This window comes from Malus sylvestris, chromosome 5 (assembly GCF_916048215.2).
Source record: "Malus sylvestris chromosome 5, drMalSylv7.2, whole genome shotgun sequence".
NCBI classification, from domain to species: domain Eukaryota; kingdom Viridiplantae; phylum Streptophyta; class Magnoliopsida; order Rosales; family Rosaceae; genus Malus; species Malus sylvestris.
In genome coordinates this window covers 27,934,015-27,956,589 of record NC_062264.1, presented here as the reverse complement: position 1 = coordinate 27,956,589, position 22,575 = coordinate 27,934,015, and the positions used below count along the sequence as shown (strand labels likewise).

Sequence of the window (22,575 nt, the reverse complement as noted above, 5' to 3'; positions counted from 1 at the left end):
CCTTCCTCAGCCATAGTCGCTCAGGTGCATAAGTTAGTAGTGCATTCGACACCACCACAACATTTATTCTACTCGCCTGACCGAGCTTGGTCATGAGTTGGCACGCTCACATTCATAAGAATGACGTAATTAGCTCAATAGTTACTCGATCTACGCCCCACGTAGGCTTTGCAACTTTTAGGATCGACAATTCCTAATGTAGACAACAATTTTTTTTCTTCTTCTTCTTTTCCTCTAGTTCACTTTGACACTCTTGTATACTTTTTGTTTCAATTTTATCCCTAATTTGGACAACAATGAATCTTCTTCATGGTCTTGCTTTTTCAACAACATGTTGGGGTTGTGATGTCATTTCATTATTCTTCTTTGTGACTTGATTCACATGATTGTCTCGATTAACTTATCTCAATCCAAGACCCAAATACAAATAATTAATATGTGTTATATATTATCGGATGGAATTAACCTCTATCCATATCCAAACTCATTTGTAATCGGATAATCATATTGAAAACCACAATCCATATTATATTAATTACGTCTAGTTGAATTGAATTTGGGGTTGAAATTCGATCTATCGACATGTCTATTGTCTACATGAAACAATCTAAGTCTAAAATCATAAGGAGATAGCTACTTAATACTATGGACTAGTGTTGATCTATTGTGAGACTTAATCCACCATTTCAATTATTTAATGTAGATATTATCGTTTGACTAAAAAAAAAAATCACTAGTAGAGGAAAGCAACGACAAGTCGTAAGCCTATTGTTCGGCAACTGAAAATTGAAAAAAGCATATACAGGTGGCGGCTGAGTTCAAGCTGGAGTTAAGCTAAACCATGGCGTCTCTGCCTCCGTTTATACGGCGCCGTTTCCTCAGCACCACCACCACCACCACCAATGTCTCGAAGAAATGGGCCGTGAAGGAAGTGACTAAGTCCAATTTTTCCGAGTCCCTGGAGGAGTTCAAGGACCACCTGTCCAGCTCCGACTTCGTGGCCGTCTCGCTGCAGAAAACGGGGTCATATCGTGCGCCGTGGCACCGCCCTCGGCCCTTCGACACCGCCGACACGTCGTATTGCAAGGCCAAGTACGCCGCTGAGCGCTTCCAGCTCCTCCAGTTCGCCGCCTGCCCTTTCACTCTCAGAGCCTCCAAGCTTACTCCTTACCCGTCCGTACGCTTTCACTATATCTATGCATACATATACATAGACATATATAGAATGGAATTTGATGATGGGTTTGTTGATTTTGGTGCAGATACAACTTTGTCTTGTTCCCAAGGGATGAATTGAAGATGGGGATGCCAACTTATAGCTTTTCAGTTCAACCGTCACATTTGACTTCCATGGCGGAAGAAGGTTTTGATTTCAATGCCTGCATATATAATGGTAAGCCTCCCCAGTCAAGTTTTGATATTTCACTTTACTCCCTAATTTCTTGTGGAATATGATTTTACCCAAGTGAATATTTTTACGAAAACTAGGAACAGAAATTACGAAAACTAAGAACTTTGGCTCGATGCATTGGTGAAAGGGTACCATTTGGGATATTGCAAGTCTGTAACTTTGCTGTTGTATTGAGATTTTGTGTTTTTGTAATGAGACAGGTATTTCATACTTGTCTAGAGCACAAGAATCTGCGGCTAAAGCTCGGATGGGGAATCCGACTACCAGCAGCTATGTAATGAGCTCTTCTTCGACCCATACTGTTGCTGATACGGTTTTTGTTGAAAGAATTAAATCGCGAGTTAAGCATTGGAAAAGTGCATGTAAAAACACAAAGAAAGATAGTAAGGACAGAAAAACGGGTTCTAGATTCTACTTACATCCCCTATTTTTCTTTCGATTTTGTTATATTTTCTGTTAAAAAGTGTTTTGGCTTTCCATTTTGCAGATGCTCTGCTGAGTTCCTTGAGAAAAATTGTAATGGGAAGTGAAATTTACGGAACAAGACCCTGCATGAATCTAGATGTTTGCAGTGAACGTCAAGTGCAGCTTGCTCTGGAGGTATGTATGTTGACCCGTTGTTGTTTTTAATCCTTTTTTCTGGTGCCGGTATATTTAATCAGATTTTATCTGATCAAATGATTTTTTTTTTCATTGGTTTCAGATGTTGAAAGAGTTCTCTGATGAACTTGTTCCTTTAATAATCCCAGCCAAGGGCGGAGGAAATCAGGCTGTTCGTGTTGTTTTGACAAGTTCTACTGCGGACAAGGACTTGTTTGAGGTAGTGACTTGATTTTCTGGTCTTTCTATTTTGCATTATCAGGCTTTTTGTATCGCAACATTTGGCTTGAATGTTTTACTTACAGAGAGAGCTCCAAAACCTTGAGGAGGAACAAAACAAGAGAGTTCGTGGATTTCGAGAGGTGATCGATTTGATTTCTGCTTCACAGAAACCTGTTGTCTCCCACAATTCCCTTAACGGTGTATCTCTGTTTAATAAATATCTATGAGTTTTAATGCCCTTGACTTGGCTTCTGTTCTTTTTCTAGTTTCTCAACTTACTGTTTAATTTTGCTTTATGCAGATTTCACAGTTATTCATTCAGAGTTTCTCTCACCCCTCCCAACTAATGTAGACGAGTTTATGGGTTCCTTGCACTCGGTTTTTCCCCACATACTTGATGTCAACCATCTGATGAAGAATATTGGCCCTCTAAGAAAGATGACCAATATTCCTGCAGCTATTTCGTACTTGAATAATCATTACTTCGCACCCATTGATATGGAAATTTTGCCTCAAGGTATCGATTTTACCCTTAGTTTTCGCGTACCACAGTTGAAGAGAGTGCAGTAATTCACATATTTGTTGCTCTTGTGGGTTTTACTTGGTTTTCCTGTGATTTCTTGTGTCGATTGCTGTCCGTTATGCCATTTTTTTTACTTCAGAGCAAACCTAACTTCTTCTCTTACTATATACAATGTTTGGGTTGTCATCTACAGAAAGTGAAGGCAACATTCATAGGCATAATGTGGTGAAGATGTGCTATTTGTTTGCAAAGCTCTGCTCCATTCTGAAAATTTCCGACAATGCTATGGTATCTAACAATGCAATGTTGGCTCCAGCCATCAGAGAGTACACAAACATTTCCAATCCGTGTTCTGACAGCCCCCAAGAATCAACCAATGAGGATATCAGAGTCTGGACAAAGAATATGAGAAAGGTCAGCTGTGATCAATTGGTATTCTTATGGGGATTCAGAAGTGGAATGACTGCGGGGATGATCAAGAGCTTGTTGTGCAAGTCACATGCCGTCTTCTCTGAAGAATTTGATGTTCGGTTTGTGGACAAGAGCTGTGCCATTGTTGTTTTCTGGCGACGTGGTTTATCTGAAACTTTTTTGGATGCCATGAGCAGTGAAGAGATTTGTGACTCTTTAATGGAGATCGCTTCAGAGGGCATAAGAGCATCAAGTTACGAAACTTACAAGAGAGTCTGCAGGTTAGGCTTATGGGAGGCAGATTTAGCGGAGTCCCTAGACAAAGCCTTGGAAGACTCGGACTACCTTATGGAAGCTAATTCAGCAACAAATTCTAAAGAAATTTGTTGGTCTAGCGACTCAGCAATAAATTTTGATGACTTGTAATACGTAAAACTCCTTATGTTAGAAATGAGGTCAGTTTTGTTCTAAAACTCGTTGTACAACCGAGAATTGTTGTCGTGCTATCCCAAAACGGAGAGCAATCAGGCATTGCCCTCTATTCCGGAGGTAATCAAATACTGCAGAATTGCTGCCCATGTCTTTTCTTCTAGTTTGGTTGAGTCAAGCGCATTCTAAATGTTCATTTAGTAACTCCAGTAGAGGTTCTTGCATACGACCACCGTATGCGGCCCTTCTCCATTAATAACTTTCAATTTTTTCTACAAAAAAATGTTGCCAGAACGCTTCTGGCTATTCGAAAGCGCTTTTAATTCATTTCAAAGCACTTCCAAATTAGTCTTCTCTTGTACTCAAGACATTTCAGGTCAAAATTTAATATTGAGTCCAAGTTGAGATAAGATTGGTAAAAGAAAAGAAGAAAAAAAACATATCTATTAGTGCAGTTTGAAAAGACTTATCACTCCAAAAAAAAGCACCACAACATTGAGACATTGTTCAGAGAAACATACATGACAGATAATTGTACCAAACTATCAAAAGCCCGCATTCAGTTTCTGCCGGCAAGTCTCGTATCGTATCTGCCAAACATGTTTCATGGATGAATCAAGGGTCTACGTAGAATATCTTTGCATTCTCCGAGACACGCTTAAACTGGAGCAACTTTTGGAGCAACTTATTTACTAGTTGAAAATCATTAGTAGCAGCAGGCTTCACAATCATCTTCTCGAGCACAGGTGAACTTGAAAGCAAAAGCCTGATGAAATCTAGTTCAGCTTTGACACCAGAGATGCCGGTTGTTTTCACAATTCGCAATTTGGTCAGATGGCAATTCTGGTTGTTGTCTAACCCATAGTTCACGTCTCCCACAACAGCCTGATCCTTTTTCCGGGCCTGCACAAGTCTATATTATCAGATGCTTGAACTTCACATAAAACAGCTCTCCAAACTCTAAACTACAATTTTTAGTGTAAAGAGTTGGGTTGACATTCTTAATTGAACACCAGGATGCATGCATCAACAGAACAGAATAAACTCACCAGAATTTCAAGAACCTGTAGAGCAGGGAAGCTTCTCAGCAGACATAAAACAGTTAAAATCTCCTTCGGATCGTTGAAGTCTAAATGTATAGAAAAAAAATTCATATATAGACACGGTTGAGGTAGCCTTCCTGGCAAGACTCCGACAGCCAAATACTGGACCAGAAAGGTTCAGAAAGCAGAAGATTAAAAATACAGTCAAATTCTGATTGCCACAAAATCTGATTGTTGACTGATAGTATGAAACCACAAAATCCATTACCTTTAAAAAGTAATTTTTGACATGAAGACATTGAATACGAGGGAGATGAACAAAAAACTTGAGCAAATTGCTACAACTTCCGGCAGTCTGTCTTTGGTCATTTGCAACATTAGCAGTCAAACAAACGCGAACATTGGCCAGTTTTAAGGTATTCACAAAACTAACATCCTCAAGTACGCCCTCAAACTTAAGGACTTTAAGATTCGGTGCATCAATCTTGAACTGGGTTAATCCATCACAGTGGGTCAACTTTAATCTCTCAAGGAGAGGACAGCAAACAATCAGATTCTCAAACACATCTTGGTCCAAGGCAACATTAAAAAGACCACAATTCTTCACTCTCCTGAATCCTCGGAATGTGGATGGAGGTTGTAGCAAACAATTATACAACACTAAATGAATGAGATCTTGACAAGAAAAAAAACAAGAAGGCATCTTGTAGCGATGCCCACCACAGCTGATATTAAGCCCCAACTCTTTGATAGAGTTTCTTGACAGATGAAGAATCCATCGATCAATATCTCTACCGACTTGAGGTCGGAAATGAGTGATCGCGAACCTGTAAATGGGGCCAATGTGACCCAAGAGTACATGATCAACAATGCCTGCAAAGGTTGTAGGGTTTTGATCCGAGGTGCACCGATCATCAAACAAAAGATGAGTAAGCATAGCCGATTTGTTCCTCCACTTGCTTGATAAAACACTTGTTCTAACTGCTTCCCTAATTGGCAAATATGACAAAATTTTGTTTATAAAGTCACTTGGTAAGTTGCTAATTCTGTCCAACTCCATTGACACTTTCAAACGGGACTTGGGCGGTTCTCTTTCCATCTGAGATATTCCAGTAATCAATGAGACAAAAAATTCATTAATCTAACAAACTGGCCAGCGCTCAGCGGCGTTAAGAACATTTAGACTCCAACCTTGTGCGATTCAGATTGTGCAGAGAGACATAGTAAGCAAACCCTCACAACTAATTTCCAAATTTCATATGGTCATACAAAACACAAGAAGATATATATATATATATATATATATATATATATGGGCTGTGGCCTAGATTCCAGAGGAAGAATAAGATTGCAGGTGCAAAAACCCTAACTTTCCATAACCAACAACAAACGGAGAACACAATCCACACAAAAACTTGGTGCATTTTACTGTTGAATGCATGAAAATTGAAACCCAAAAAACTTACCATGAGACAAGGAATACGGGGAATTATTTAACCCAGATCGATGAAACTGCGGCACCTACTTCAAGTTTACTGAATTTCTGTAAAGATGGTGAACAGCTTTTCTTTTTCTTTGGAAAACCCGCATTTTATATGAACGGCTAAATTGTTGTTTAACCTGAATTATTACTGAGTTGAAATTAACCGAATTATATATTTTTTTGGTAAATTAACTTCTAAATTATTTGAAATTAGTTAATTAATTCATTGCCGTTAGATTCTGTCTCCTATTCCATTAAATTCGAGGGTGAATTAATCATTTTAACATCAATTCTTACTTATCAGTTATAACTACCAATAAAATTATAACAAGTGGACAGGATAATTCAAAACCTTATAGGATAATAAGAAAATATAAAAAAACCAAACGTTTAGACAATGGGGCAAGGTAACAGTATGAAGAAGGGGTATACGAACAAGTGTATGCAAGTGTTTCTCTAAACTACCTTATGAAAGCTAATTCAGCTATACAAATTCTAAAGAAATTTATTGGTTTAGCGACTCAATGATTAATTATGATGACTTTGTAATTAGGGCTAGGCAAACGGGCCCTGGGCCCGCGGGTAATATCGGTTTGGGATGGGTACGGGACGGGTCCATACTATTTTATATACAAAACGGGACGGGGCGTGGCTGGTTCAAGTAAACAGAGGGGCGAGGCGGATCCAATTTTTTGAAGACACGGGCCCCCGACTTGAACCGTATTTAATAAACCTGTCGAACTCGAAAGGATGGAAGCCTAACTCTGTCTGACTCAGATTTGCATGGAAACCGAGCTCTATTGACGGTCCTTAATCAACCCATCTTCCCAACCCTCTTTAATCAGCCGTTTCAGTTCCCAACTTGAAAAGCCTCATCGACTCCTTCTCCTTCTTTCCCAAGTCTGAAGTCCAATATGATGACAATATTGTAGATCCGTCGCCTCCCAACACTTGCAAGTTGAGAAACCATTAGATCCGACGAACTAAATACAAGTAAGTGTGAAAAAGTCAAAGATTGGGAAAAGGTGGAGACGTGTTCCCAAATCGTGAAGCGACGGCATTAAGGCCGATCGAAGTTGCAAACAGAAAGAGAGAGAATGAAGATGATGCGAAGAGGAGAAAGAAAAAACGACACTGGCAGTTTGGCAGTATGCCCAAAACTGAAAAAAAAGAAAAAGAAAAAGTAATTGAACCCGTGGACCCGTCCCGAACTGGCCCGTTTCAAACAGGTCGAGTTAGGTCCGGTTCCCAAACTCAAAATCTCTCTACCCGGCCCAGTCCGACCTGTTACTATTTAAAACGGATAGGGTCCGGTTCCTCCAAAACTCTACATGTTAGAAAGGAGATTAGTTTTGCTCTAACACTCACCGTTCTACGGCTTAGAATTGTCGCGTGCTATACTCCAAAAGCAATCTAAACAAAACCTTTCTTTTGGTTAATGCCATAACACAAATTATGGCTTAGGACGCATAGCTATGACTATCCAAAAGCCAAAAGAGCTTTAAACCTCTTCCAATATGCTCATTTAGAAGCATTTTTAAAATTACTGAAAGCGTTTTTCGTCAAAGTGTTTTTGGGTTCATAAGCACTTTATTGTATAATGACGAGTATAAAATGTTCTAAATGTTGTGCGTTTATCTAAAATGCCTTGATATTTGATATACGCTATGTGTGATAATTTGTAGGTTATTTTCGAGATGGTTTTCCTGCTAAACAGTTTTGACTTTTCGAAAGAAAAAACCACTTGTGTTATGATTTGGTGTGTTACACAACTCTATGCATGGTAAGAGAAGTAACGTTTGTTTGATCAGGATTTTGTATATTTAAGTGCATCTATTCAAAGTTCACGATTGTTCTAGTCTTATAATAGAGGCTAAATTATTTCATAACCCTTAAGATTTGTAGAGTATGAGTTTTGTGCAATATTTATGTTTGTACCATACTTGACCAATCCCGAAACTACTGAGCACCGGTCAACGTTATACCGTCAAGGACCCAGAAGTATTTCCCTCCAACCACAACGCAACACGTGTCGACATCAGAAGCCAATCATAGCGCGACACGTGTCAACATCAGAAGCCAATCACAACACGACACGTGTCAATGTCAAAACAAAGCTACAAACTCTCTTCTATAAAAGGAGATCATTCTCCCACAATATTTCCTAATGTCATTTGTACTAAATCATTCACTTGTACTCACTAAAGGAGAGTTTGAACCTATGTACTTGTGTAAACCCTTCACAATTAATGAGAACTCATCTACTCCGTGGACGTAGCCAATCTGGGTGAACCACGTACATCTTGTGTTTGCTTCCCTGTCTCTATCCATTTACATATTTATCCACACTAGTGACCGGAGCAATCTAGCAAAGGTCACAAACTTAACACTTTCTGTTGTACCAAAGTCCTCGCTGATTTTGTGCATCAACAATTTACATTTATTTGCTTCGATTAATCCGATTTAGAGTAAGAGGATTACGATCTTACAGTAAGTCCCGTTTGGGTTCTAATTACTTTAGTGTTTCAAGTTTATGCTTGTACTGAAAAAATTAAAATGGTCAGTTCCTGTGAAACTAATGAATGTCATAAGCTGTAGTATTTCAGTGTTTGATCGGACCTGTGCCGGGTGTTCAGGCAAGATTTTTGGGTCCAGTCCCTCGCAGAGCTCCCTAAGGAGGTGGCATGTTGTTGGTTGTCGGGCAAGTTCTTGCTGCTTGGTGTGCTGCAAGAAGAGTTTGTAGTTAGTTTGAAAGGTGCCTTTGTGGGGCCTTTGGTGTAGGCCTTGAGGCTCACAATCAAAACTAACAAGGATCTAAGCGTGCCACTGCTATCTTAGTACTACAGATTGTTGAATGGGTGTGAGTTAAGTTGATTACTTGCGCCCTAAGTCACTCAAACTGCTTGTTTATCAAAGGATTGTCATAGATGGGTTAAGTCTGTATTAAGTTCTTTTTCGTGCCTTGTAAACAAAGACTTTTAGTTCATAATCTTATATGTCTAAAACGAAGGGAGTTCAAGGCCCTTTCAACCACTTCCTCGATCACAATTTTCTTTTAATGAAAACACGTTCATTAACTTAACCATATTCTAATGCAACTGGGCCTTTTAAGTAGAAAATAGTTGAAAATAACTTGAATACATGATGGAAAGTATATTTAGCGACAGATCTACTAAATAAAAGTACAAACAAAGAGACTCGGGAAGACTTCACATTGTCGGGTAAGGTTGAACTTCTTGAAACCATTTCTCTTTGGGTTTACAGAAGTTTGTATGCTAAAAAAGATGGCAAGTAAATAGATTTTACACGAGGGAATCGATACTACAATACTAAGGAAAGGTAGCAGAGCTTTTACACTAGACAAAAGATGGTTTTTCCTAAGAGAACTATAGCTAAAAGGACTGAATCTGGACAAGTTTCAGCTTTCTGGGTATGAACTGGCTTGAGAGCAGAGTTTGTATGTCTTTTGATTGGTTGGTTGAGTGTCTTTGTCTCTGATGTCCCTTTCTCTTTTTATAGGCGATTTGGCTTGACTGTTTTAGCTCTGTTTCTGGCTGGTGGCTCAGTGAGTCATCATCTATTTACTTGTCAAGTGATTAGAAAATGTTTTTGGCTGGTGATGAATTGGTCTTTGTCATCCATCACTTTAATCATAGACACATGGCCTATGCCTTAGCTGAAATGGCTTCAAATTGCTTCAGGCCTATCAACTGGGCTTGGGCATCATTATCATAAAGCCCAATGTTAAATATTAACTCAAACACATGGTTTGGCAAACGTGTTCATTGCAAACGGCCATGGAAGAAGAGGACATACAATATGGCAGTGGATCATACATGGTTATTCTGTTGCTTATGTAGTTATTTATCAACAGTGACTGATAGTTTTTAGCTACTTGTGTCTCAGGTAAAAAAAGAATCATCCATATATACATATATTTACACACAGACACAAGAAATGACATAATATTATTACTTTTGGGTCAGCAATGGCTAAATATTATTGTTTACAAAGAAAAAAATGGTTGGTAATAGTACCCAAACATAAATTCCCCACCATTTTAAACTGGGAAGACAAAAACAGATTAGGGATAGCACTCAACTATCAAAACCACACTTCGGTTCAGCAAGCCTGTATCTGCCATATTTGTTTCATGGATGAACCGTGAACCAAGGGTCCATGTATATTATCTCTGCATTCTCCGAGACACACCAAAACGTACGGGAGCACCTTTTTTAATAGTTCCGGAAAACCTCTGACAATAGCAGCTGGCTCCACAATCATCTTCTCGAGCACATGTGAACTTGAAAGCAAAAATATGATGAAATCTAATTCAGCGCTAAGACCAGATACTTCGGTTATTTTTCACAAGTCGCAGTTGAGTGAGTTGGCATTCTGGTTGTCGTCCAATGCATAGTTTAGATAAGTAAACAACACTAGAGCTATAGAATCAGGCGATTTAGGAACATCTTTAATTTGGACAAGTAAATAGGACTGCTTCTGGTTGGTTGATTATTTATACAAGTCTATGTCGGCGAAGAATTCTCAATTCTTTAGGCCAAAGAGGTCACTTCATTAGCTTCTCATTGAAATGAACTATTCTATGGTCGGTTATTCTCAGGTCACTTTGTACTTCGGCATTCAAATAGCCGAACCATGTTTCACCATAAAGGCATTTTTTAGTATCTTTTCCCATAGAGTTTGATACTGATTCGGCGCACTTACGAATATAGTTGAAGCAACAAAACTCGATGCAGAAGATCCTGAACTTCACAGTGAATTAAGCAACATTGTCTTCAGGTTCGAGAACTCTAGGCATAGATGCGTTCCCTCCTCGACTGTAATTGCTCAGGTGCATAAATCAGCAGCGCATTCAGCAACACCACAACATCCATTCTACTCGCCTGACCGAGCTCAGTCGTGAGGTGGCACGCTCGCATTCATAAGAAAGTAGTTAGTTCAATAGTTACTCGACTTATGTCCCACATAGGCTTTGCACTTTTAGGGTCAACAATTCCTAATATAGACATCAAATTTTTTTCCTTCCTCTTTTTGTTTGAATTTTATCCCTAATTTGGACAACAATTAATCTTCTCCATAGTCTTACTTTTTTCAACAACATGTTGGCGTTGTGATGCCATTTCATTATTTTTCCTTGTGACTTGATTCACATGACCGCCTTAGTGTTCACCTATCTCAATCCAAAGCCCAAATACAAACAAGAAAAGTAATTACTGAATCCAAGACCCAAATACAAATAATAAAGGGATACTTTGGATGCGGTCCCTAATCCTTAACATTCGTTGATTAAAATCTTAATAATATTCAAAGTTTGATCAAGGTCCCTTGACTTTGTACACCTCATTATATTACTATTAATATTTATATTTTTATAGTTTTGACATTAATTGTTTGATATTTTATGAGATTTATAATCCTATAAATTTAAAATCCCTCATTATAATACTATTAGAAACGGTTACAATAAAAAAATTCAAACATTTTGATTGAATAAATGGATAAAAACTATGTAAAAATAATAAATAATAAATGGCAAAAGAATTTATCCATAGTGTTAAAAAAATTGGTACATTTCACATATAACAAAGTGGTACATTGATAAAGAAGAATGGGTACATTAGAAATAAATTAGGGTACAGATAAAAAATTAAAAATTATGAATACAAATGAATTTTTAAAAATATAGGTGCTAAAAGAAATTAATACATGGGTACAAAATAAAACTAAAAAGAAAATACTACAAATTTAAAAAAAATGTTGCAAATTAAAAGTGGGTACAGACGAAAAATATAAATATATGATACAAAGTTTAGGCATAAAACATAAATATACCATATGTAATTTTTCTATCATTGATTAAATGTCACGTGACGGTATACACATGGGTACAAACACAAATAAAACTTTAAAAAATATGGGCACAAAAAGAAGCTTATATATGGGTACAAATTAAAAATGAAAAGAAAATTGGTACAAATTAAAAAATATTTGCAAATAAAAAATAGGTACAAACTAAAAATAAAAATATATGATAAAAAAATTTAGCCATAAATATAAATATACTAATTGTAACATTTTTAACATTAAAGGAATATATTTAAAAATAAAAATATTTTATTATTTAAATAATTAATGATGTTATTAATACCCAAGGACCTTGATAAAAATTTGAAAATGAATAGGATTTTAATCAATGGAGTAACAAAAAGAATGATGTGAACCTAATTTTCCCAATAAATAATATGTTATAAATGATCCGATGCGATCAACCTCTATACATATCCAAATTCATTTGTAATTATAATTAGATTGAAAACCACAATCCATACTATATTAATTAAGTCTGATTTCAATTGAATATGGGTTAAAATTCGATCTATCGACTGATCTACATGAAACAATCTAAACCTAAAATAAAAAAGGAAATGGTCATTTAGTACTACGGTATGTATGTTGACCTCCTGTTGTTTTTAATCCTTTTTTCTGGTGCCGGTGTATTGAATCAGATTTTATCTGATCCAACGATTTTATTTTTCATTGGTTTCAGATGTTGAAAGGTGTTTTGGCTTTCCATTTTGCAGATGCTCTGCCGAGTTCCTTGAGAAAAATTGTAATGGGAAGTGAAATTTAAGGAACAAGACCCTGCACGAATCTAGATGTTTGCACAGTTGAATAGAGTGAAGTAATTCACATATTTGTCGCTCTTGTGGGTTTTACTTGGTTTTCCTGTGATTTCTTGTGTCAATTGCTGTCCGTTATGCCATTTTTTTACTTCAGAGCAAACCTAACTTCTTCTCTTACTACATACAATGTTTGGGTTGTCATCTACAGAAAGTGAAGGCAACATTCATAGGCATAATGTGGTGAAGATGTGCTATTTGTTTGCAAAGCTCTGCTCCGTTCTGAAAATTTCCAACAACACTATGGTATCTAACAATGCACTGTTGGCTCCAGCCATCAAAGAGTTCACGAACATTTCCAATCCGTGTTTTGACAGCCCCCAAGAATCAACCAATGAGGATATCAGAGTCTGGACAAAGAATTTGAGAAAGGTCAGCTGTGATCAATTGGTATTCTTATGGGGATTCAGAAGTAGGATGACTGCAGGGATGATCAAGAGCTTGTTGTGCAAGTCACATGCTGTCTTCTCTGAAGAATTTGATGTTCGGTTAGTGGACAGGAGCTGCGCCATTGTTGTTTTTTGGCGACGTGGTTTATCTGAAACATTTTTGGATGCCATGAGCAGTGAAGAGACTCTTTATTGGAGATCGTTTCGGAGGGCATAAGACTGTCGTAAGAACTCATGAAGGACAAACCGAAAGCTTTCCCATAACTGTAGGATTACATCAAGGCTCATCCTTAAGTCCTTACCTTTTTGCGTTGGTAATGGATGAGTTAACATGACATATTCAAGATGATATTCCTTGGTGTATGCTTTTCGCAGACGATATAGTGTTGATAGATGAAACTCAGGAATGGGTAAATGCAAAGCTTAACCTTTGGAGAGAAGTGTTGGAATCTAAAGGTCTTCGCCTAAGCCGATCAAAGACAGAATATATGGAGTGCAAGTTCAGTGCAAATGGAGGCCAAAACGAGTTAGGGGTGAGGATCGGAGATCAAGAAATACCAAAGAGCGACCGTTTTCGTTACCTAGGATCTATCTTGCAAAAGAACGGAGAATTAGATGGAGATCTCAACCATAGAATACAAGCTGGATGGATGAAGTGGAAGAGTGCATCCGGCGTGTTGTGTGACCGCCGTATGCCACTGAAGCTCAAGGGAAAATTTTATAGGACGGCAATAAGGCCGGCGATGCTGTATGGCACAGAATGTTGGGCGGTGAAGCATCAACACGTACACAAAATGGGTGTAGCGGAGATGAGGATGCTTCGTTGGATGTGTGGGCACACGAGAAAGGATAAGATTAGGAATGAGGATATCCGGGGTAAAGTAGGAGTAGCCGAAATTGAAGGAAAGATGAGAGAAAATCGGTTACGGTGGTTTGGACATGTGCAAAGAAGGCCTACTGACGCTCCGATTAGAAGATGCGACTATGGGACAGAGGTTCAGGGCCAAAGGGGTAGAGGAAGACCTAGGAAAACTTTGGAAGAGACTCTAAGAAAAGACTTAGAGTACTTGGATCTAACGAAGGACATGACACAGGACCGAGCACAATGGCGTTTTAAGATTCATATAGCCGATCCCACTCAGTGACTTGGATTTTCCAAGTCTCCAACCGAGAAGTTTTCCTCACTCAGGAAATTAAGGGAACACTACCTCAACCTACATGCTCCACTCACAAAGCTTCAACAAAAGAAAATTCAAAGAACTTAGCGAAGAAGGCTTTGGTGTAATTAACATAATACGTTGAAATGAAGGAAAGCTTATTTATTGATATCCCCGATAAGCTACAAATATATACATATACATAAGTCAAAATAAACAAACAAGAGGGAGCCTTCACAAAGGTTGCTTAGGAGAAGTCTCAGCAGTCGGTAGAGCCCCAGAAAGAGAAGGCACCGGAGGGGGATCATTCGGAGCCTCAGTACTGGACAGAACCCTAGAAGGAGGAGGCATCAGAGGTTGATCATTTGGAGCTTCATTACGCGGTACAGCCCCAGAAGACGAAGGCAATAAATGCCTTTGGAATAAACCCACAAATCTCTGATGATCAAGTAAAACCTGACCATCAGATTCCTTCATCTGGTCAAGCTTCCTCTTCATGTTTGTAGCATAGTCATGTGCGAGCCGGTGCAACTGTTTATTCTCATACTTGAGCCCTCTAATCTCCTGTTTGAGATTCATCACTTCAGTCGCCAATGATTCAACTTGGCGGGTTCGAGCAAATAGGTGTTGGGCCATATTAGACACAGAACCTGCACACTGAACACTGAGAGCCAGAGAATCCTTAACAGCTAACTCATCAGACCTTTTGGAAAGTAGTCTGTTATTTTTGGGAGTGAGAAGGTTCCTGGCCACCACCGCAGCGGTCATATCATTCTTCATCATGGAATCCCCAACAGTAAGAGAACCAGTAGGGGAGACGAAGGATGGGCGCCATATGTTGTCTGGAGAAAGCGGAGCTGCCTCTTCAACAAGGTTCAAGTCAAAACGACGGTCGGAGGGGCCCAACATTTTCAAAGGTGTTGAAGAGAGAAGAGGTCGGACAAATTAAGATCTAAGAAGTGCAAGAATGGAGCTTCTACTGGTGGAGATTCAAGTGTGCTTTGGAACTTAATGCCAGCCCTTATAAAAATCTGCACTCGACAGAGCTTCAGAAATCGAAGAGGCGCCTGCTCTGAAATCGAAGAGGCGTTTGCTTTCTCAAAAGCTGGGCTGCTCAGAGACCACGAGGGTCGATCTCAGAAATCGAAGAGGCCTTTGCTTTCTCAAAAGCTGGGTTGCTCAAAGACCACGAAGGCCGATCTCAGAAATCGAAGAGGCGCTTGCTTTCTCAAAAGCTGGGCTGCTCAGAGACCACGAGGGCCGATCTCAGAAATCGAAGAGGCACCTACTTTTCCAGCCTTGTCAGCACCTGTCACACGCACACTCAGCTTTGCGGAAATTATGGGCATTCTGTCAAAGACTTCTGGTGAAGTAGAAAGCACATGAGTCTTACTGTTCAATCACCCACTTCCCACACACAACAGTAGCTCATGGGTACCACAGATAACTTTGCCAAAGTTCTCTACCAAAGTTGAGCACGTGAAGCTTGCAGCTCCCACTACATCGCTCTGACCAAGAAGGGTAAAAGAATAGCAAAGAAACAACACTAACAAAGTTTAGACACATAAATATTGAAGGTCTAGCTACCATATTATTACCCACAAGGGTAAAAGAACAGTACCACTGCTGGATAATTGGAAAGTCCCTGTGTGTCAACCTCTGTGCTTCGTGGCAAGGTAGACTAGCAAACATGCCCAACCTTTACTCACATTCGAGAAAACACTCCCAACAAGATTGCTTGCTCCAAAATCGAAGAGGCACCGTCCTCCGAATCTCGAGAGCCAGACTCCCAACATGACTACTTTCTCAAAAATCGAAGAGAGGGTAAAGGAACAGTACCATTGCTGGATAATTGGAAAGTCCCTATGTATCAACCTCTGTGCTTCGTGGCAAGGTAGACTAGCAAACATGCCCAACCTTTACTCACATTCGAGAAAACACTCCCCACAAGTTTGCTTGCTCCAAAATCGAAGAGGCACCGCCCTTCGAATCTCAAGAGCCAGACTCCCAACATGATTACTTTCTCAAAAATCGAAGAGACACCGCTCTCCGAATCTCGAGAGCCAGACCCCCAACATGATTGCTTTCTCAAAAATCGAAGAGGCATCGTTCTCCGAATCTCGAGAGCCAGATCCCCGATAGGATTGCTTGTTCGAAAACCGAAGAGGCAACACTTTCCCAACTTTAAGAGCCGGATTTCCTTGGATAAAGCTGTCTGTAATCTTCACACGCAACATCACCTTTCCAGATACCACAGACCACTTTTTCAAAGTGCTCTGACAGAGTTAAAACATGTGAAGCTAGCAGCTCCCACTACCGTGCTATGACCAAGTAGGGTAAAGGAATAACATTACTACTTGTTGTTAAGGAGACTCCTATATATGTCGACCTCCATTCCCAACGGACAGGCAGACCTGCAAAAATGCTCAACCCTTCCTCATATCTGAGAGGGCACTCTCAACGAAGCCTTTCGAAATATTCAGCTTTCTTTCCCCCCGATAATATCTCTGCAAACAAGCTATACTAGAGCAAGAATATCTCATATCATCAGGGTTAAAAGCAAGAGTATCCCATATCATGCTTTTTCCCTGTCTTTTCCTTTGGCCTTGTTCTTATCTGCAAGACAAGGAGAAAGAGAGCAATCAGTCAGCACTTGGAATCAAGCTTCCAGCCAGGAACTGACTGCCTGGAACCCCTTACCTGATTACTTACCTGCCATTGCTCTCGAGTACTCATCTTCAACATCTTATGCTTCCAGGAAAGATACCGCATCTGCCTGAGGAACAGATAGGGCAAGGGAGAAGGATACAAGGAAGCATGTGGAGACAAGCGAAACAGTACACGTGCCGATACATCCATTACTCTGTCAAAGCAAAAGTATCTCATATCAGCAGGGTCGAACGTACTCTAGATTTGATGGACTTGTTTTGACCCTCAAATTCTTCAGTCGGCCTTATACTCTGGAGGAAACCAGAAAACCCTCCAGCTCAGTTCAAGAATAAGCCTGTGGAAAGTTACTTATTCAAAAGCAAAAGTATCCCATATCATCTCTTCTCATTTTCTTCTCTTTATCCTTCATGCTGCCTGCAAGATAGGGAGAATGTGAACAATCAGCCGGAGCTCTGATTGCTTACCTTGTCTGTCACCTCTTTCAGCAGATCCTCTAGCTCGGCGACTTGGGGGACTCCTACTACATGGTTTGTATCGCGCTTGACCAAGCCTGAAACTACAAGTAAGCTTCAAGTGAAATTGATACATTACCTTGTGCATCTCCACCAGTTAAAGATACCACCCCTGAATGGAGGAAGAGTACTTCCAGAGAAGATGCCACATCTACCTATGAGACAGATAAGGCAAGTCAAGACGATACCGCACTCCGATACTTAGAAGTTTCGTGATTACGAGATCATTCTCCCACAATATTTCCTAATGTCATTTGTACTAAATCATTCACTTGCACTCACTAAAGGAGAGCTTGAACCTATGTACTTGTGTAAACATTTCACAATTAATGAGAACTCCTCTATTCCGTGGACGTAGCCAATCTGGGTGAACCACGTACATCTTATGTTTGCTTTCCTGTCTCTATCCATTTATATACTTATCCACACTAATGACCGGAGCAATCTAGCGAAGATCACAAAAAGCGACCATTTTCACTACCTAGGATCTATCGTGCAAGAGAATGGAGAATTAGATGGAGATCTCAACCATAGAATACAAGCTGGATGGATGAAGTGTAAGAGTGCATCCGGGGTGTTGTGTGACCGTCGTAGGCCACTGAAGCTCAAGGGAAAATTTTATAGGACGGCAATAAGGCCAGCGATGTTGTATGGCACAGAATGTTGAGCGTTGAAGCATCAACACGTACACAAAATGGGTGTGGCGGAGATGAGGATGCTTCGTGGGATGTGTGGGCACACGAGAAAGGATAAGATTGGGAATGAGGATATCCGAGGTAAAGTAGGAGTAGCCGAAATTGAATGAAAGATGAGAGAAAATCGGTTCCGGTGATTTGGACATGTGCAAAGAAGGCCTACTGATGCTCCGGTTCGAAGATGTGACTACAGGACAGAGGTTCAGGGCCGAAGGGGTAGAGGAAGACCTAGGAAAACTTTGGAAGAGACTCTAAGAAAAGACTTAGAGTACTTGGATCTAACGGAGGACATGACACAAAACCGAGTGCAATGGCGTTCTAGGATTCATATAGCCGACCCCACTTAGTGGGAAAAGGCTTTGTTGTTGTTGTTGTTGTTGTTTCGGAGGGCATAAGAGCATCGAGTTACGAAACTTACAAGAGAGTCTGCAGGTTAGGCTTATGGGAGGCAGATTTAGCGGAGTCCCTAGACAAAGACTCGGACTATGTTATGGAAGCTAATTCAGCTACAAGTTCTAAAGAAATTTATTGGTCTAGCGACTCAGCGATAAATTTTGATGACTTGTAATACGTAAAACTCCATATGTTAGAAATGAGATCAGTTTTGTTCTAAACTCGTTGTACAACCGAGAATTGTTGTCGTGCTATCCCAAAACGGAGAGCAATCAGGCATTGCCCTCTATTCCGGAGGTAATCTGAACAAAACCTTTTCTTTTGGTTATACTGCTGAATCGAATACAAATAATTGCTGCCGATGTACTTTCTTCTAGTTTGGCTGCGTCGCGCATTCTAAATGTTCATTTAATAACTCCTGAAGAGGTTCTTGAATATGACCACCGCATGCGGCCCTTCTCCATTTATAACTTTCAACCTTTTCTACAAAATGACCTATGGCTTGTAAGCGCTTTTAAGTCATTCTAAAAACACTTTCAAATTACTCCTCTTGTATTCGAGACATATCATCAGACATCTTAGGGTCAAAATTTAACATCAGAGTCCAAGTTGAACATGAGATTAGTAAAAGAAAAGAAGACATATCTACTGGCATCGTTTGACAAGACATAACACTCCAAAAAAAGGCACCTAGTAAGACACTGAACAATGCACCTAGCAAGACACTGAGGCATTGTTCAAAGAAATATACATAACAGATAATTGTATCAAACTATCAAAATCCGCATTCAGTTTCTGCCGGTAAGTCCTCGTATCTTATCTGCCAAACATGTTTCATTGAGGAATCAAGGGTCTAAGTAGAATATCTCTGCATTCTCCGAGACACGCTTAAACTGGAGCAACATTTTTACTAGTTGAAAATCTCTAGCAGTAGCAGGCTTCACAGTCATCTTCTCGAGCACAGGTGAACTTGAAAGCAAAAACCTGATGAAATCTAGTTCAGCTTTGTCACCATAGATGCCGGTTATTTTGACAATTCGCAGTTTGGTCAATTGGCAATTCTGGTTGTTGTCTAACCCGTAGTTCACTTCTCCCTCAGCACCCTCATACTCATTCAAGGCCTGCATAAGTCTATATCATCAGATGCTTGAACATCACATAAAATAGCTCTCTAAACAGTAAAATACAATTAGTGTAGAGAGTTGGGTTGACATTCTTAATTGAACACCAGGATATGCATGCATCTACATAATACAATAAACTCACTGAAATTTCAAGTTCCTGTAGAGCAGGGAAGCTTCTCAGAAGACATAAAACAGTTAAAATCTCCTTCGGATCGTGGAAGCTTAAATGTATAGAAAAAAAATTCAGATATAGACACGGTTGAGGTAGCTTTCCTGGCAAGACTCCGACAGCCAAATACTGGAACAGAAAGGTTCAGAAAACAGAAGATTGAAAATACAGTCAACTTCTGATTGCCACAAAATCTGATTATTGACTGAAAGAATGAAGCCACAAAAACCATTACCTTCAAAAAGTTAGATTTGACACGAAGACATCGAATATGAGGCAGATGAACAAAAAAATTGAGCAAATTGCTACAACTTCCAGCAGTCCGTCTTTGGTCATTTGCAACATCAGCAGTCAAACTAATGTGAACTTCGGCCAGTTTTAAGGTATTCACAAGACTAACATCCTCAAGCACGCCTTTAAAATGAAGGAATTTGAGATTCGGTGCATCAATCTTGAACCGGGTTAATGCATCACAGTGCCACAATGTTAATCTCTCAAGGAGAGGACAGCAGACAATCAGATTCTCAAGCACATCTTGGTCCAGGGTAACATTAAAAAGACGACAAGTCTTCAAACTCCTGAATCCTTGGAACTTGGATGGAGGTTGTAGCAAACAATCATACAACACTAAATAAATGAGATCTTGACAAGAAAACAAACATGAAGGCATCTTGTGGCGATGCCCACTACATTTGATATTAAGCAACAACTCTTTGATAGAGTTTCTTGACAGATGAAGAATCCATCGATCAATATCTCTACAGACTTGAGGTCGGGAATGAATGATCCTGAACCTGTATATGGGGCTAATGTGACCCAAGAGTACATGATCAACAATGCCTGTAAAGGTTGTAGGGTTTTGATCCGAGGTGCACCGATCATCAAACAAAAGATGAGTAAGCATAGCCGATTTGTTCCTCCACTTGCTTGATAAAACACTTGTTCTAACTGCTTCCCTAATCGGCAAATGCGACAAAATTCTGTTTATAACGTCACTTGGTAAGTTGCTAATTCTGTCCAACTCCATTGACACCTTCGAACGGGACTTGGACGGTTCTCTTTCCATCTGAGTTATTCCAGTAATAAATAAAAACCAGAAACATTTCCATTTCATGTTCGATTGCAGCAAAAGATTGCTGCTTTAAACGAGCTAAAAAAAAAAAAAACGATTCGGCAAACAAATAAAATAAACGGCGGCTGTGGAGAAAAATCTCAAACCTCGATGAGAGCAGATGAAGCCGACGAGGGTTTAACGGAGGTTTTGACGGATGAGGTGACGGAGGAGGTCGATGAGTGTTTTGAGCGACGATAGAAGGTCTGCCGGATTTATAGCTGGAGACGCAGTCGCTCGGCTCGCTGTGGATTTGATAGTATCACATATATAAAGCTTCCACTCCAAAATGCCCTAATCAATTGCAATTGGGGGACGATGGCTCGCGATCTGCAACGACCACGTGTCACGTGACTGGTTCATATATTACCTGATAATACTGGGCCACCGCTCGTTTTCTTGGCCCCAAATGTTTGTTGTGTTTGGGCTTAAGTAGGAAAAACAACGACAAGTTAGTAAGCGTAATTTGGCATTTGAAGATTGAAAAACCAAGAGGTATTTGTGCCCCCACAAAATTGTAAGAAGCTGTCAGTTTTCCCATGAACTTTATTTTTAGCCAATTATTTTGAATTTTCATAATTGGATCAATTTCCCTCTTGAATTTAATTTTAGCTAATCACCTAACTTTTCTAATTGGTCAATTTCTATACTGGCATTTAATTTTTAAAATTTTTCATTCAAATTTCATTCATCTTGGTCACGTGCGGCACAAGGCAATTGTTTGAGGTCAACATGTAATTTTATTTCTATTTGGGCTTAAAATAAAGGTGACATCTTCATGTTAGATAAGTAAACAACATTAGAGTCGTAGAATCAAGCGATTTAGTAACATCTTTAGTTTGGACAAGTAAATAGGACTGCTTCTGGTTGGTTGATTATCTATACAATTCTCTTTCAACGAAGAATTCTCAATTCTTTAGCCCAAAGAGGTCAATTCTGACATGCCTGACCTTAATATCCTCCAACCACCAGGGTAGGCACGTGTTGACCGACACCCGAAGGTGACGAAGCCATACTAACATGCATGAGAACTATGAAGAAAGAACGAACATAAATTAAACTCGTAAATTTAACTATAATGAATATGCAATTGTGGAATGTGTTTAGAGCATACAACTAATCAAGAACACTAAAAGGAATAATATAAAATTGAACGAACAAAGGGATGAGTCCTACATCGAGAGGACTCGAAGATGCCGATGCGGGAGTGCCTTGATGCCGAGATTGTACACCTTGATTCTAAGTCCTGAGGGGGCGCAAAACAAAACATGAGTGGACCAAGTTTATATATAAGTAATACTAAAACAGTTATTCATTAACGTACTAACCCCCAAAGTATATGAAAACTCAATAGCATAATATGTAATAGGTTTTCTGAAAACTCTAGCATGCCATGAAAACTTCATAAAACATATATCATATATAGTGTGCTTAGTAATGCTATCAAAATCGCCCGAAGGCCTTCATTCACCGGTAGGCCCCTACATCACCCAACCGAAGTCATATATAAATCTTCATTCGCTCGAAAACAT

General features: G+C 39.5%; 2 protein-coding genes across 6 annotated transcripts; one reads left to right on the top strand and one right to left on the bottom strand.

Moving 5' to 3' along the window:
- Positions 1-841: 841 nt before the first annotated feature.
- On the top strand, positions 842-18,872 carry LOC126623070 (poly(A)-specific ribonuclease PARN-like). 2 transcript variants are annotated; one of them, XM_050291859.1, is made up of 9 exons: positions 842-1,173; positions 1,263-1,393; positions 1,612-1,794; positions 1,899-2,011; positions 2,115-2,231; positions 2,317-2,431; positions 2,535-2,750; positions 2,950-3,622; positions 18,844-18,872. In XM_050291859.1, the coding sequence occupies exons 1-8, from the start codon at positions 842-844 to the stop codon at positions 3,591-3,593; spliced, it is 1,851 nt and encodes a 616-aa protein (XP_050147816.1). In that variant the 3' UTR covers positions 3,594-3,622; positions 18,844-18,872. The 2 variants fall into 2 exon arrangements, with proteins under 2 accessions (XP_050147816.1, XP_050147814.1); XM_050291857.1 differs by lacking the exon at positions 18,844-18,872 and having other exon boundaries at positions 2,950-3,759.
- LOC126623074 (F-box/FBD/LRR-repeat protein At1g13570-like) lies at positions 4,018-21,357 on the bottom strand. 4 transcript variants are annotated; one of them, XM_050291866.1, is made up of 4 exons: positions 21,151-21,357; positions 4,908-5,738; positions 4,646-4,801; positions 4,018-4,499 (listed from the first exon to the last, which is right to left on the bottom strand). In XM_050291866.1, the coding sequence occupies exons 2-4, from the start codon at positions 5,736-5,738 to the stop codon at positions 4,212-4,214; spliced, it is 1,275 nt and encodes a 424-aa protein (XP_050147823.1). In that variant the 5' UTR covers positions 21,151-21,357; the 3' UTR covers positions 4,018-4,211. The 4 variants fall into 4 exon arrangements, with proteins under 4 accessions (XP_050147823.1, XP_050147826.1, XP_050147822.1 ...); XM_050291869.1 differs by lacking the exon at positions 21,151-21,357 and adding an exon at positions 6,106-6,260 and having other exon boundaries at positions 4,018-4,509; XM_050291865.1 differs by lacking the exon at positions 21,151-21,357 and adding an exon at positions 6,106-6,260.
- Between the last annotated feature and the right edge of the window lie 1,218 nt (positions 21,358-22,575).